This window comes from Ursus americanus, chromosome 5 (genome assembly GCF_024610735.1).
Source record: "Ursus americanus isolate L20-20 chromosome 5, mUrsAme1.1.p, whole genome shotgun sequence".
Classification (NCBI taxonomy): Eukaryota; Metazoa; Chordata; class Mammalia; order Carnivora; family Ursidae; genus Ursus; species Ursus americanus.
The window spans coordinates 50,933,433-50,950,408 of NC_142131.1; the positions used below are offsets into that span (position 1 = coordinate 50,933,433).

Genomic DNA, 16,976 nt, shown 5'->3' on the forward strand with positions numbered 1-16,976 from the left:
GGTTGAAGAAATTCTGGTAAGACTTTGGCCTTAATGAGTGGTGGAACCAGGACTGTAATGCAGTCTGACTCCAGAGCTCATCCCTCATCCACTCCTGCCCTTCTACTCAAGTTCACATGACCAGTCAGATGGGGATGGAGGGGAGGCGCTGGGCATCATGTTTTCTGGAATCTTCCCTTTCTACTCCAGGAGGAGCTCTCAAATCTAGTGGACAAGAGAAGCAGGAGCATGCTTGTTGCCAAGCAGGTTGTGGGAACCCTCCCAGAGGTTATAATCCAGCAGGTTTTGAGAAGCACGCTTGGGATAACAACATACTGTATACGAACCAATTAAAACTAGTATCACTAAAGACTAACAAATTATTGTTGACTGTTAATGAGCTATCAGTATCCATACTACAGTCCCCATCTGATAATAGCCATTCGCCAGTGTTATGTAATTCAATACATAATGCTGTTTGTGCCTCTGGTGGTATATGAAATGATTCCAAATGATTCACAAATATTTTCAATAGCTGTGTACTTATTTCAATGAGTATCAGAAAGTTACCTGTTTATCACACATGATATGCTGCATTTAAAAAATAAATTTAAGTTAAAAATAGTGAACTGAGGGGTGCCTGTGTGGCTCAGTTGGTTAAGCAGCTGGCTCTTGATTTTGGCTCAGGTCATGATCTCACGGCCTTGGGAGGGAGCCCCACATTAGGCTCTGTGCTTAGCAAGGAGTCTGCTTCTCCCTCTCCCTTTGCCCCTTGCCCCACTCATGCTCATTCTCGATCTCTCTCTCTCAAAAATAAATACATCTCTAAAAAATAAAAAGAGTAAACTGATTTAAGAAAAACAGTAGGTCAATAGTAATACAGGTGGTATACGTATATGTAAACAAAACAAACAAAACACGAAGTCAGGATAGAAAAAGAACATATATGGGAACTATTGTCTTAACTGGTCCCCAGCTAGGCACTGCATTCAACCTGGCTGGAAGGACAAGATGGGAAGGTACTATTCTACCAGCAAGATTTCCTACTTCAATATAGTCACATCCTGGATTCCTTGCTTTCTCTCCCCCTCCAATCCATCAACCAACCCTGTCAGGCACCAGTTAAAAACACATCCAGAACCCAGATGCTTCTCACCATCCCCACTAATACCTTGATCCAAGCCACCATCATCTTTCACCTGGATTGCTCCAATCAAGAGCCACCCAACTGCTTCTCCTTTCGCCCCATATAGTTTATTCTCCATCAAGAGACAGAGCCATCTTTTAAAAATACACATTGGCTCATATGTCACTTGCCTGATCACAACTCTCCAGGGACTTCTCATGACACTTAGAACACAAGCTTACCTCCTGACCACGGCCTCACATGGTCTAGTCCCACCTACTTGACCACTCTCATTCTGGCCTCCTCCAATCCAGTCACCATAGTCCTTCCTGATATTTCTTGAACACACCTGATTTATTCCCTCCACTTCAAGGGTTCCTCTGCCAGCTCCCGACATGCCTCACTCCCTCGTTTGTTTGGGTTTCTATCAAATGTAACCTCTTCAGCGAGGTTCTGAAACCTCTGCTTCAGGTTTCTAGAATGGCTCCCCCTTGCCTTGTTATTCCCTATCCCTTTGCTCTTATTTCTTCCTAGCCCCTCTCTCCACCTGAAAGCATACTTTTGTTTACTTGCTGTCTGTCAGTTTCTCTCACTAGTATAACTCCATGAGAATAGGGACTTTATCTGCCTTGTTCATTACCGTAGCATCAATAAATATTTCCCAAATGAAGCAGCAAATACAATCCACATTTTCACCTGCTGAGACACCAGAAACCAATAGGTAAAAGAAGTCCCCATACTCCAGGAGCCTCAAATGCTGAGCAGCTGGCTGAACACACTGGTCCCTTCTAGAGTTCAGGGGCGCTGTGGTGGGAAGCACAGGACGAATACCACTGACCAGGATCTCATTCATCCCCTGACCCCTAAGCATGAATACTGACCATTGGAACTTTTTTTCCCCCTAGTCTACCATATACAAATCCACCTATCTTCTTTTTCATGGTTTCTGGGGACACACAGAAAAAAAAAAAAAATAAGCCAAGAGGGACATAGAGTAAACAAAATGAACTAGGTAGCAGGAAAGAGGTGAAATCCCTGCCTGGACTGGAATAAACCTACCAGCTCTCAGCTGAGTCAAGAGAGGCTCTAAACACCTGTAAAGAGTGTTCCAGTCTTCAGCAAGACACTGCAGCCAAAGTGGCAGAGTCCAGGTTCTTGTATAGTACAGGCTGAGGGCGGCAGATCAGCTTGCAGTGGACTGTGTCCTTGTGGATTCTGACAACTGCAGTCTCCCAGTCCACCTTGAAATTCCCAATCAGGACAGCAGCGAAAGAGCAATGCCTAATGCACCCCGTGGTAATGCCAACCAGCTTCATCAGGACCACCTGTCTCCGACACGGGGGTCTGGACATCCGGAGAAGGAATTACAGTCCATAGGCCCCAACTTTGTTTGCCCACCTAGATCCTTTTCCTGCCTTTAGCTACCTGTCTTCTCACTTTGATCTGCCCTAGGAATGGTTCAGGTATTTTTTGGTCACAACAAACTCAAGAAGCAAAGGGCAAGGAAGGGGAAGATGTTCATATCAGAGGCCTAACACTGACATTTGCGGCTGCAGTCACCACTAACTGGTTGTGGAAGATGGGCATACTTCGCCTCTCTGACCCTTCTCATCTGCACAGATCAGGCACTGTGAAAATCAACAAGACAATGTCTGTGAAGGCACTCTGAGGAACTGTAAACAGACCATCTACTGTCGTGCTTTTATACGAATCGCCTCTGGTTTGGGGTAATGATTATATTATTGATAATAACGACAGCAGATAATAATATTTAATGACTGGTTAGAATACAAGGTGCCACTGAGCTAAGGATTTCCATCCTAATCCCATTTAATCCATCCAACAAACCAATGATGTAGGTACTAAAGCTATACCAATCTCACAAGTAAAAAAAACCAAAACAACAACAAAAAAACCTGAGGCCTGAGGAAATTAATTTCCCAAGGTCACACACCCAGGAAGCTGTAAGGCTGGGATTCCAACCCATGTATGTAATAATATTGCAGAGCCCACTCTACCAACCACTACTCAACACTTATCCCCATTGTGGGCAACAGGACTTGATAGCCTCTGCCAAATCTTGCATACTCTGAACACTCTGATCAGGGTGGGAAGGAATGACCCTGAGAGACCACAAGTATGTACTGAGGAAGGGGACTCAGTTTTCTCATCTGTGAATGGGGTCTATAATACCATCTACCTCATAGGGTTCTTATAAGGATCAAACAACATAACATATATCAAACCCTGAACACATAGGCCAGTAATAAGTATGTGCTCAAGAAACACTAATCAAGAGCCTTGAGGAAAATCAGTCTCTGCCTCAACAACCCCTTGCATTGGACTTTAGGACTTAAAGATGCAGCCAGGGACCTGCTCACTGTTGCCTGGCTGAAGCCCAAATCAGAATGCCAAGGGGTGGTTCACACCTGCCCAGGCCATGGCCTGCTGTTGGTACAAAGCCTACACTTCTAAGGGAAAGAGGGATATTAGGCCACATCAAAGTCACACCATGGCTGCATCTGTCATTCTAAAGTTGGCTGGGAGAGAGGAAGATCTGCGAAGTGTCATTTAGGACAAACAGAAACGCTTCTGAATGGCTCGGCTAGCTAGAGGAGCACCACTGCCAGTCAAGTCCTTGAGGGGTGGGGTCTCACCAAACGAAATGGCTGAGATCCCATACAATAAAATCTCTGTGAAAACAAGTTGTTCCTTCCCTTCAGTCAGGGTTATTCTCAAGCTAGGGCATTACGGCACAACAGAAAATAACTTGAGTTCCATGCGGGCCACATCCACTGTGTTGCACACACAAGTCATAATGCAAAGTGAGGTACAGAAAATCAGCACTTGGGTGAACTAGAATTATACCATCTTGCCTGCCCGTGGCTCAGAAGATAAAAGTGGTAGCCAGAGAAACCTGCCATAGCACAGGAGGCAGGGGAAAGGAGAAAGCAAAAGGGCCTGGAGGAGTGGGAGTGGGAGCCTGGAAGGGAATTCAGGCAAGGGAGAGAGCCAGCTCCTGTCTCCTATCAGGCCTGGCCTGGAAGGTGTGGATGGAAAGCTGGAGGGGAAGGTGTACTCAGCTGACTGCCTCGTGGGCCAGCACTCAGGAGGTCAGGCTGCCATGCCCATTAATGCTGCCCATCTTTCTCAGGTTTAAAAAGGGAAATGTTCTATTTATAAGCCACCGACCAGTAGAGACCTGGCAGCCACTGGATGGCTCTGATCCCGCAGGGATCCTAGTTACCAGTGGCTGCCTTCTCCTGCCTCTCAACTGTGGGTGTTCTAATAGCAAAAGGCTGAAGGTGACTGGAAGCAAAAGGAGAAAGAAAATCCTCTTTTTTCTGTCCTCTGTTGCTTTCATGAGAATGTTGGACTTTTAGCAATGTCTGAAGGCTTTAAAACCTTTTCAAAACAGTGACCCATATGATCCCACGAAACCTTTCCACCTTTCCGTACTATCTTTAAGATAATCTCTTTTTCTGTTTTACAGATCAAGGGAAGCTAAGGCCTAGAGATGAAGGGAATGAATAAATCAGAGGCAGAACAACAAGCAAGGTAATGGTGCCCTCCCAGCTCCTCTCCTGGTCCTCTATCTTGTCCTCATGGAACAAGAAAAGCCTGGATACAGCACTATCAGGTAATGTGACTGAATGATGGCCTAAAGAAGAGTGGATGTGTGTAACAGGAACCAAGCAGCTTTGGTTGTGTTGTCCAGTGCCTGCAGAAGGGCAGGGGGCCATGTTACGGTTCTGTGCCTGGGAAGCTGCGCAGTCAGTGTCTCTCAGCGTCATGTAGAGCATGTGAGGAGCCACTGATAGTTCTGATGAAGAGGCTCACTGAGAAGCAAGGTGGGATGGCCCCTCAGTAGCAAAGAGCCAAGAAGGCAAGGTGTTTGACACTGATGATGAAAGGCCTTCCAGCTCCAATGGCTTGGCCACACAATGACACGATGGCAAAAGAAGGGAAAGCCTTCACACATATCAAGAAGTGGAGGAAGGAAGTGGGGAGTGACTTTGGCCATCAAGCAGACTCTGGTTTGAACATCGGCTCCACTAGTTCTTGACTATGCTACCTTGGACTTCTTAAAGACTAATGCTCATTTGTAAAGTTGGTTGCTGTGAACAGCATTTCCAGCAATGGCAACCATGGACATACCACTTTCATGCTGTCTGTCATAACTTTATCTCATCTTAAATAGCTTAATACGAGTGTAAGTTTTTAAAAAGTAGTCTAAGGGGAGGTCTGGGTGGTTCAGTCAGTTAAGCATCCAACTCTTGATTTTGGCTTAGGTCATGACCTCAGGGCCATGGGATCGAGCCCCGCATTGGTCTCTGCGCTCAGCATGGAGTCTGCTTGAGATTCTCTCCTTCTCCCTCTGCCCTTACCCCAACTTGTGCTCGCAGTCTCTCTCTAATAAATAAATAAAATCTTAAAAAAAAAAAAAAGTAGTCGAAAGACTGACAAGTCCCTTGAGTTTGGGCAATATTTGCCATTGCCTGATTTGTAAACAAAGTTTTATTAGCAAACATGCATTTGTTTTCATACTGTCATCTATGGCTGCTTTCACACTACAATATCAAGAGTTAAATAGTACCGTAAAACTGAATATATTTACTATCTGGCTCTTTACTGAAAAGGTGGACCCCTGTGCTAAGCAATAGCATTTAGAAAACCAGGCGGCTTATATGCCGATGTGTTTTTCCCCTAATACACATAAAAGTAAATATGTAAATCTAAATGGTAATTTAAAATGTGTGTCTGGTACTTTCTAAAATGATCTGAGATACCACTAGTAGTTGTGTGTACCCCACTTTGAGAAATGCAGTCATGAGAATTTAATGAACTAACACTCATAAGGCACCAAGCCTGAAAACAGCAGGGGTGTTAGCTGCCACCCTTCGTTCTCCTCCCTGTCCCCTCAGGAACACTTCTGCCAATCCAGTGAGCTTCCCCCTTCTTATATGACAGACTAATTGGCATAACCAGATAATGAGAAGGATAAGAACCAATAGTAATGAGGCATTTATTAAATAACATGCCTGACATTTTGCTAAACTTCAATCATCACAGCAACTTCATGAGAGAGGTGTTGTTATTTATCCCCCATTTTACAGAAAAGGCAATGCAAGCTTAGAGAGGTCCAGCACAGACCTGTTCCACAGCCAGTGTGCCAGCCAGTGTGCTAATCCACACCACTCACATGGTACCCTGCACTGAAACAGCTCTCTTCAATCCACATGGCGGGACCTACCCACAGGAAATTATTTGAGGTATGTGCAAAGACGGAAGCAGAAGCGTGCTCAGGCTGATGCTACTCGCAACAGCAAAAATCTGCAAAGGACATCCAAGTCCAATGACAGGAAACAGTTCAACAAATTTGGGTATAATCCTATGACAGAATATTAAACAACCACTGCAAATGGCATTTATAAACAATTTTCATGATGTGGACAATGTTTGCAAATTATTTAAAGTGGGATACAGAAAGTATATTCAGTATAATGCCAAGTAAATCAAAATACATGTTGACACTAACAAAATCCACAGAAGACATCATGTAAAAAAGAAAAGAAAGAATTATCTCTGGGGTGGTATTAGAAATGATTTTTATTGAATTTCTGAAAACTATGGCTCTATTTCCTTCATATTCTACAAAAAGTTCATATTATTTTTATAATAAGCAAAAATACCTATTTTTCAAGCTGCTTAGGAGAATCAGGGTGTAGACCCTACAGACGACTAAATCCTAACTCCAACTTCGTGTTTTTTCTCCAGTCACGGTTCTTCCCCACCATGCCCCAGTGTAAATGACAACCTGAGTGAGCTCTTGAGCATTATACAAACACAAAGGATTCCTGGGAAAGTACCAAATTAAAAACAAACTGGAAGGAAAGAAGGGATTGACATCTGGAAGCAGAGGAAGTGCTGGATTTCCTTCTGGAGGAAGAGGAAAGGGAGGAAGTTCCCATTTTTTTTTAAAGTCTTGCTAGCCGAGATGGAAGCCCATTCTGAGGTCACTCTTCATCCAACTGGCTCCAGGCATTTTTGTCTGCACAGCAGATACATGTGCAGATAGCATGACGATGACACACACCCGTGATGGGCCATCTGGCTACCGTCTCCTCACGGTCTGAACCTCAAAAGCAGACCATGTACTCCTTAAAGGCAGACACACGTGTTCTACCTGTAGGGGTACTTCCACTCTGCACTCACATTGCCCTGGGCCACGGGCACTTAAGAACTTTGAGAGGTATTAATTGAATGCAGAGCTACAGGAAGGCTGGACTCCTGCTGGGAAACCAAGCGAAAGGTTTGAGCAGAAGCAACACAGGAACACATGGAACAAGAGAGGGAAGCACCGTCATCAACTGCAAGGTCCTCTTGAAAAGCCAGATAGTCAGTATTGAGCTGAGTGTGAAGTGCAGAAGAAGGCATGTCTGGGGCAACATGGCCATACACCTTTGAAATAATCCAATTAACCTATCGAATTTGAGTGACTATTCACATAAAGAAAGTGGCACTGTGGAATTGAGATTAGGAGACTGAGCTAAGGGTCTGGCTCAGTCTGTCAGCCTTCAGCCTTCAAACAGCTGGAGAAGCAGTGGGAGGGCAGCATTTCTGTAAACAAGCTAATCTTTTTAGAGCTAAGTAGGCAGTGACATTTATTATTTAAAACTTGCAACTTGGAAGAGATCGGCTCCCACTAGAAAAGGCTGCCCTTCCCTCACTCTCTTGCACTGGACTGGAGTTTCCTCTCTGACAAGTTCTCGGCTCTCTAACCATCCCTCAGGTGGGACCACAGGACAACAGCAGCCTTGGCGGAAAAGAAGCCACTTCTTGGCTTCTTCTCCTGATTCCTACTGGAGCTCATTTCAAAGGAGAATAAATCCATTCTCACAGAGCCTCTGGGGAGGAAATCTCACAGCTGCAGTCAAAGGCAGGGCAAGCAAGAGGACTCGGGGAAGGAGGAGACGGATATGCACTGAGGTGGCACAGCAGGCTGCAGAAAGCAGGGTAGGAGGAGGGGTTCTTGCCCAGTGCAGAGTCCTGTTCTTCGCAATGAGAAAGGGGGCAGAGCCATGACAGGTATCAGTGGTCTAGATTATTGGCACTGGCGTATGATCAGCAAAGCAGCTTAGGGAACAACAAACCATACTTCCTTCTTCTCTAGTATTCCAACATCTTCACCCTCCCCTTCTCTAGTAGGCAAGAATTTGGACAATTAGAGAAAACTCAGTTATCACTGATGTATATTCCTAACATTCTATGAACAAACCCAGGGCAAATCCCTTGATGGCCCCAGGATCCCCAGTAAGAAGCCCATAGTGGTCCCGGGGTCCTGGGATCGAGCCCCGCATCAGGCTCCCTGCTCTGCTGGGAACCTGCTTCTTCCTCTCCCGCTCCCCCTGCTTGTGTTCCCTCTCTCGCTGGCTGTCTCTCTCTCTGTCAAATAAATAAATAAAATCTTAAAAAAAAAAAAAACCCAAAAAACTGGATCTTCGTGAAACACCACATATGATGGTAAGTATCAGCTGGATTAAAATCCTCAACATGGAAGACAGAATCATGAAGCCAATGAAACAAAACGCAGGTGCACATCTTTGTGACGTAGGTCAGAAAGGCCTTCTTTAAAACACAACTTGAAAATCACAAACCAGAAGGTGAAAATTTTAAAGAAAAAATGCTTCAATATATAAGAGGGCTTTACATTCAAGTAAGAATACGACGCATAATATTAATAGATGACAAGATGGGAAAATGTACTTAATATGTCTACAGCTAATAAGGGATGAATATCTAAAACATAGAAGAAACTTTACAAATTATTAAGAAAAAAATGGCAAATAAAGAGAACCATGAGCAAAGGACATGAACAGGCGATCAAAAGAAGGGGAAACCCAGTTAATAGGCATAGGAAGAGATGCTCAAACATACTAATTATCAGCCAGATACAAATCAAAACAATAATGAGCTATTGTATTTATATGACTGACAAAAAAATTAGAACGCTGAATAAAGGAAAAGTTGGCAGAAATGAAGAAATCCTTGTGTAGGGCTGATGGGACTGTGGACAGGCCAGAGAACTACTCTCTCAAACTAAGTATACTCACACCCTTTAATGAGCCAACAATTCTCCTAATGGGTGTATTCCAAAGAAATTCTCACACAGGGAGATGTACAAGCTGTACGAATATGTTCATTGTGGTGCTGTTAGTGATGAGGAGCTGGAGGCATGAGGAGATAGAGTGTGTAGCTCTGTAGAAATAGATACACAATGTTATACACCATGGAGGGTGCAGCGGACAGAAGCCACGGTCTAGAAGCAGACAGAGGAATCAGGATGGCTCCCAACACAATGTTGAGGGAGCAAAGAAAGAGAACAAGACATACCATCATGGTAGATAAAACACACAACATTGCTCAAAAATACACTTTAGTGTACACATTAGAATGGTGGTCTATATAGGAGGCAAGAAACAGGATCTGGGAAAAGAATTAAAAGCAAAGAAATAAAGAAATTAATCAATCAATCAATGAAGGGAGGGGCCTGTGATGACCCCAGGCCACAAACTGGGTAGTATGATTAATTCAACCCCTCTACACCTGAGATTCAGAGACTAGAAAAGAAGACAGGAAAAAGGCTCTACAAAGAAATTTGCGTTTATTTATCTGCTGCCATCCTCTCCCTGACAACTGGGCCATTCGGAAAATACCAGCAGCTGACAGGCATTATTTATGGACCTGCCTGAAACCCCACAGGCACTGTATGCCCTGAGAGGAACTTCAAGATCAAAGCAACAAATTCAGAAATTTCCCCAAAGGAATTTCCTTTTCCTACCTGCCCCTTCAAAACACTCCAGCTCTGGAATAAAATGGTGGCATTCAAACGCCCATGAAAACATTTTCTAGAAAGGAAAAGGCTAGACATTTAGAATTTGGATAATCAAGGCAAAAAGAGCAGTGCCACACTCTGAAATTCCTGTCAGACTGACTTCCCTCAAAAACAGTTTCGAGGCTGGTATAAACAGACGGTTGCAGAACAATCAGACCCTGGACAACAGTGCCACCTGTGGTGGCAGACGAGCCCCACTGGGCGGGTGTGGAGGGAAAATGAAAATTATTTCGCTCCACAGACATGGAAAGTTCAACCACGTCAGAAGGGAGAGGGAGCTAAGGCATTATATGATGTGAAAATGGGGTCCCAATGCCAGAGGAGGTGAGAAAGGATCAATCCAGAACCCTACTCTGGTTTTGCCAGCTTGGAAACAGAATATCTTTTGGAATAATACTTTAAAAAATTGTTTCTATCCAAACCACTCCTGGAAAAATGGCCAATGTTTTAACCCATCGTTTTTCTCTCCGGTTTCCTAAATGAAAGGGTAAGCAATTGAAAAATCATTAGACACTCCAGGCAGCCAGCTCTCTATGCTCTGTGAATAATGGGGTGCCAAAAGCAAACTGTTGCAAGGGTCTGTGTTCTCCAAAATGGAACTTTTTGTATTGCTCTTTTCTCCGGGAGGTAGACTATCCTTGTGGTTAACAGTAGAGCTTCTAGAGCTAGAATTCAGATTAAATTGTACCGCCTCAGTTTACTAACCTCAATTTCCTAATACACAAAGTAGATCAAAAGTACCTATCTCATACAGTGTTTCAAGTATGAATTAAGCTCATATGCATAAAACATCCTTAAACATAGTAAGTGGTGAATAAATGTTATCTATTAACAGCAATGATTTTTAAATATATACTCACTGCAGACAAAGCAAAGCATGGAGAAGTATTTAAAACAGAAGGTGAGTCCCTCCCAATAATCCACACTCCATCCACATTACAATTTCATGATCAAGGTCTTTCCAGACTTTTGTCTATCAATATACCTAGAGAAGTCAAATATTTTACTAAGAACATTGCTCTGTAACCTGATTTTTTTAAACCTCAATTAACAATACACTGTAAGGGGCGCCTGGGTGGCTCTGTCGGTTAAACGTCTGCCTCCAGCTCAGGTCATGATCTCAGGGTCCTGGGATGGAGCCCTGCATCAGCCTCCCTGCTCAGCAGGGAGCCTGCTTTTCCCTCTCCCTCTGCAGCTCCCCCTGCTTATGCTCTCTTTTTCTCTAATTAAAACAAAACAACAACAACAACAAACCCAAAAACAACAACAAAAACAATATACTGTGGGCATCATTTCCACAAATATACCGAGATCGCCCTTGTTCTTTTTAAAGACTACACAGTACCTTGATATTTTTTAAGATTTTATTTATTTGAGAGAGAGAGAGAATGCAAGCAGGGAGGAGCAGAAGGAGAGGGAGAATCTCAAGCAGACTCTGCATGGAGCCCAGAGACCAACACAGGTCTCAATCCCAGGACCCTGAGATCATGACCTGGGCCAACACCAAGAGTCAGGCACTCAACCGACTGACCACCAGGTGCCCCATACCTTGGTATTTTTAATTAACTTCCTATTGCACATCTAATTGTTTCCCTCTGTTATTATCACCAATGCTCCAGTGCACTTCTTTGTTGCACAAACATTTTTGTACTCTGGCCTATTTCTTTAGGACAAATTGCTGGGTCAAAGGATATTGGCTTCCAATACATATTCCCCAAAGGCCCTACAGAATGGTATAATCAGATTCAGATGGCATGCCCGCCCAGAGAATCAGGGTCATCTTTAAAATCTATTGGCACTTAAGCAGAGAGGAGAAGGTTTATCACAAGTCACAAGCAATCTCCTAGTTGGTAGTCACTCATATGAATGTCATCCCCCAGAGTTCTTGGGTCCTTCATTATAGAATAATGTGTTCCAGGCTAGAGCATGGCATGGACATGTTATTTAAACCTGCTTGGCCATCTATCCTCTCTTGTTCTTGTGGGTTCCCTGATTTCCCACTGGAAAACTACACTGCTCCCATTTTATGCAATACTCTTAAAACCGTCAGGAACAGTGTGTTGTTTTCCCCTGCGTCGGCCTGAGCCAGCCCAACCTGTTGTTATATTCCTGGGAATCTGAATCTTCAGAAAAGTGAGGCAAGTACTAAAAAACAGTTTAGAGCTTTATCATCCTGCAAATATTATTCAGAAGACCCTTTCTTATTGGTTCCTGGGACTTCAGAGCTGGTGTGCTTTCAAGCCTGGCTCTTCAGCTCTTCCTACCTTACAGTGAGTTACTTGACAGCCTTCCATAGTCCTTCATTTTTATTACTGTGGTTTTTGCTCTTGTTATTTTAGAATAAGTTAGCCAGACTTGATTTCAGATACACTAAAACAATCCCACCTGAGGATACAGGGGGGTGGGGGGAGCACTTGTTTCCTTGAATGTTTACTTGAAAAAAGTTTTCCTTATTCAATTCTTGAAGGGAAAAGAAAAAAAAAAAACTTTTTCCCTCTTCTAAAGGCCTCTTAACCTACCAATAGCAACCATTCCAAATTACTTAATATTTTATATAAAACCCCTGGTCAAAATCTGTATTTTGGAAAGAATGAAAGGAAAATCTCTGTCCTTTAATGGATTAAACACACACAAAAATACCTCATCCTTTTGTCCACATGGAGAAGCGCTGTTTTACTGATTTTTTTTTTACATCACTGGTATTCATGATACGGCCCATTGAATGTTTCTCCAAGTGGATTTTACAAAGCAAATCCGAGGCAAAGGGACAGGATTTCCTCTGCACTCTTGTAAGCAACCTGGAAGGAATTGGTTCATACTCCTATGCACCAAGGACATCATCAGCCCTGACACTAGCAGTAGCTTTTCATTTTAATCCCATCGTCTTTACAAGGTTACAGGTGCCCTTGGAAATTATGATTAACCAGAGTGCTCAGAGCTAGCAGGAAATGTGCTGTATATTCTACAGAGGCTGCCCAGAGTCATTCTCATCAAAGAGGAATATTATTACAGAGTTCACCATCTCTGCTCTTTCCTCTCCAAAAAGGTAACAAAGAACACACAGTTACTAAGCGATCACTAAGATAGTTGTTGCCTATCCAGTCCTTTGAACAAGACTGTGTTCTGGCTTTCCCCTAGGACAAGGTTCTTGGGAAGCTGCGTGGTACTCGATTAAGTGGCTTTTAAGTGGTTACTGAAGCTACATTCTCAAGACCTAGGGTTAACTGAGGTAATATATATGAAAATGCTTTGTCAAGTGTGAAGGGTTATATAATACAAGGTGTCATCACAGCCTTGCCAGTCAGGCTCACTGAAATGTCCTGGAGCCACTGACATGGTAGTCAGGATGGAAGCAACCGACTACACCAGGGAAATGGGGCAGACCCAATATGCCCACAGCACCCCCTGATGGTTCTTCCCCAGAGTAGCAACTTTGAAAGCTTAATCCCAACCCCAGCTGTAGAAAATTATCCAAGGGACATACTTACTCCCTTCGCTCTGACTGTCTTTGTTCGAATTGTAGACCTGGAAAATAGAAATAAACATTTACTTGTGTGAATTTTATACCACCCTCCAGGCTCACTGAATAAAATCATTACCTCCCCCCTTTCCTTAATTTATCCTATAAAACGGAAGGCAATTTCTGACCCCAAACATGAATCTTCTCTAAAATTATCTACTTCCCAGTATTTACTTCAGGTATTCCCAAGTGTGTATACATCAGAATAACCTGTGGAACTTTACTGTAAAAAAAGATACTCTTCAAAAAAAAAAAAAAAAACCCTTATGTGTATATTTAAATTAAAAAGAAGAAAAGTTTTAAACAGTTACAATCATTAAGCACTTACTGTGCACCAAGCAACGCGCTGAGCAATTCACATGAATGATCTCAAATTATCTACACACCAATTCTACTGAGTAGGAACTCATCACTGTATTCCAGATGGAGAATGTGAGACTTAGGTTAACTAATGTCTCACAGCTAGTAAATGGCAGAGTCAGGACAAAGATACGTTATAAACTGTTAAGGGTTAACACTGGGGAATGGAACCATCACATTCTACCTTATATGGTTTTGAAATTTTAAAGTTGTAAGGAAAATATGTTACTTGTACAATGTAAACCCCTTATTTACAGAAATCATAAAAGGGAAAGTGCTCCAATAGAGAAAAAAGAGAAAATACCCCAATATAAAACACACAATGACATACTGCAAGAGTCAGCAACCTTCTTCTGTGAAGAGCCAAGCAGTAAATATTTTAGGCTTTGTGGGCCAAGAAGCAAAATCAATATTACGTAGATACTTGTTTAACAAGAGAGAAAATGAATTTGCCCAAATTTTTGGTTGACAAAATTTAAAACACAGCAATTTTTTGAAATACAGGTATAATATTCCTCACAGGTAAAAATCCCTTTTAGAGTTCCAAGCGTCTCTTTTCAGAGATGCTTGGCTCGGTTCCTCTAGAGGTTAAGTAAGTGGTTCTCAACCAAGAGTGGCCATCAGAATCATCTGGAATCTCTCTTCCAAGGAGCATAAGTTTTTGAAATGCAGATTCACCAATCAAAAGAATGGGGTTTTATTTGTTCGTTGGTTTTACATAAGGAGGTTAACATTTGGCTTAATTAGGGTTCAAAGTTAGTATTTCCTATCAAATCAATTGCAAATGTTCATCTATAAATGCCATGTTGAGCTCACAGGTTATACAAAAAGCAGGTGGTATGCTGATTTGGTCTGTAGAGCAGTTTGTCAATCCCTGATATGGTGACATTAGTAAGTAAGATAAACCCTCTGCTTTAAGGGGAAAAAAACCACATAGTTTTCCAAATCTTTCTTTGATGATTATGAGTCTATATCTATATCTGTGAAAAGGCATAGGATAAAGCTGGCCATCAGAAGTATGTATCTATTTATTCCAAGTGATTCTGATGGCTACTCTTGGCCAAGGAACCACTTATTTAAACCCCTAGAGGCAGTGAGCCAAGCAACTCTAAAAAGAGAGTCATGAAATCCTACAAGGGATTTCTACCTGCTAACAAGTGTGGGTGGGAATGGCTGGTCAAGAGCTTTCCAATTTGGCCCCTCAGTTGCCTTGTGTCATTGGGTAAGGCTCTCACCCAGTCTGAGCTTTTACTGCCTCATCTGTAAATTGAAGGAGTTGGCCAAGAAGGTTTTGAATAACCAAATTCTAAGTAAGACAAATCACTCCATTTCATTATTATTGATTTCCTAAAGAAGACTAAAGAGGCACAGCCACTATTTAGAAGTCAGGAGGATGAGGATTAAAGGGTTTCTGTACTTGAGGCAAAGCCATAAGTTTTTATGCTTAAAAGTTCTAGAGATGACAGGTCAAAAGACTGTGATCCTGACACACAGCCTTTTGGAGGGAGGAAGACCAGTGCCAGTGGCAATCAGTGCATAGTAGAGAAGGGAGGCAGAGGGGCAGCAATGTGATCCTGCAGGATGCTGTGACCTGTGAGTGAAACAGGTAGCCTCATAACAGCTAGGACCAGCAACTCATGGTGAATGGTGTTCACTAACCTTGGAAAGCTGGGTAAGACACGGGCAAGGGAAGAGACCCTACTTTGTCAAGTTTTTTTTTTTTTTCCAGCGTCCCTGATCAATTCATTCTATTAAATTAAAACATTCTCAGAGAAGCTTGCTCCTATTAAAAATGGCAAAATCCAGAAAGAAAAACAAAATGCAAGACTTTTAGCTCTCCTTTACTAAGAGGAGAATTTGCACCAAAGTACTTTCTTTCAAGGTTTCCTGGGTCTCAGGAAGCCCTTGCCTGCAACACCCAAGCTTTCGCCAAGTTGGAGAGGCGTGATCAATGAGCCAAAGGTGCCAGAAACATGTGCTGCCCGATATTCTGAGACCAGGCCATTCATCTCTGTCTAGTTTGGTAAATGAGCCAAAGAGAATGAGTTCTGAAATAAAGCTAACAAACCATGCCCGCCAGAACTGTGTGACTACATGGCCCAACAAGGAAGGCCCAGGGTGGGCGAGCAGACTCACCACCACAAAGGCCAGATGGCAGCACAGTAATAGCACTAAGTGGGAATGGCTTTGTTTAACTTAACAAGTAGCACACACATCACTGAATCCTTTTAACCACCTTATGGTGTAAGTACTAGCATTGTTCCCATTTCGCAGATGTGAAACCTGAGGCCCAGAGAGGTTACACAGTTTGTCCAAGAACAGAGAGCCAGTGAGAAGCTTCTTATTCTATCTTGCCTCTACAGGGAGGTTACAATACTCTTTTACTTTCCAAGCAGTAGGAAATGCGCACTACTACCGGGCAAAACCAGTAGTCTATAGGTTCATAAGTACCTCCCATACTGGCCGAAGCCAAGGGCATGCAATTCACCCTTGAAAAATGGTCAGTCTCTTCTGGGGAAATCTTTTTTTTAATTATTATTCAAATATAACTAACATGCATTGTTATATTAGTTTTAGGGGAAATCTTCTACAGCTCTCATGGTTGCCCACTAGTGTAATACTGAAGTACAGAGGCGAGGACAACTTTCTGAAATAAGAGATCTCTTTGGCCATGGCTTCTGTCTTATGACTGATCAGGAGAATTATCTCAGGTTTACAAGCTTTCAAGTAAGCTTCTCAAGAGCTTTGTCTTGAAAGGATAGAACATAACTGTCCTGGATTAATTCAAGGGGACACGAGTCACTAAACAGTCCCTGAATTACGGCTCCTATGAAGACTCATTCAGTTAATATGCTTACTCCCCTCACTTACCATCTCCAAACCTTAATCACGCCACCTGTAAAATGAGGATATTAACATTCCCTACCTCTTAGGGGTGTTGTGAAAATTAAATGAGATAATAGATATAAAACATTTAAGACAAAGCAGAGAATACCGATTCCATGTCCCACTTAGAGTTCCATAAAGATGAAATTTCACCACCACCATTTTCATCCTCCTTGTTAATTCTCTTCACCCTTATCCCCTCTGGAATA

At 42.7% G+C, this 16,976-nt stretch overlaps 1 protein-coding gene and 1 long non-coding RNA gene across 7 annotated transcripts in view; one reads left to right on the forward strand and one right to left on the reverse strand.

Annotated features, from left to right (window-relative positions):
• Nucleotides 1-16,976, reverse strand: part of ARHGAP26 (Rho GTPase activating protein 26) — a 414,027-nt gene that overhangs the window by 181,740 nt on the left and 215,311 nt on the right. For all 6 annotated transcript variants that reach the window (XM_045794390.2, XM_087862168.1, XM_045794392.2 and 3 more), the window contains one exon: nucleotides 13,490-13,526. In XM_045794390.2, the coding sequence (XP_045650346.1) occupies nucleotides 13,490-13,526 (37 nt within the window). The remainder of the gene's footprint in view (nucleotides 1-13,489; nucleotides 13,527-16,976) is intronic.
• Nucleotides 4,313-8,590, forward strand: LOC123790204 (uncharacterized). Its single transcript, XR_006779037.2, has 4 exons — nucleotides 4,313-4,410; nucleotides 4,599-4,745; nucleotides 6,223-6,378; nucleotides 6,884-8,590. It is a non-coding gene; the product is annotated as an uncharacterized LOC123790204 (long non-coding RNA).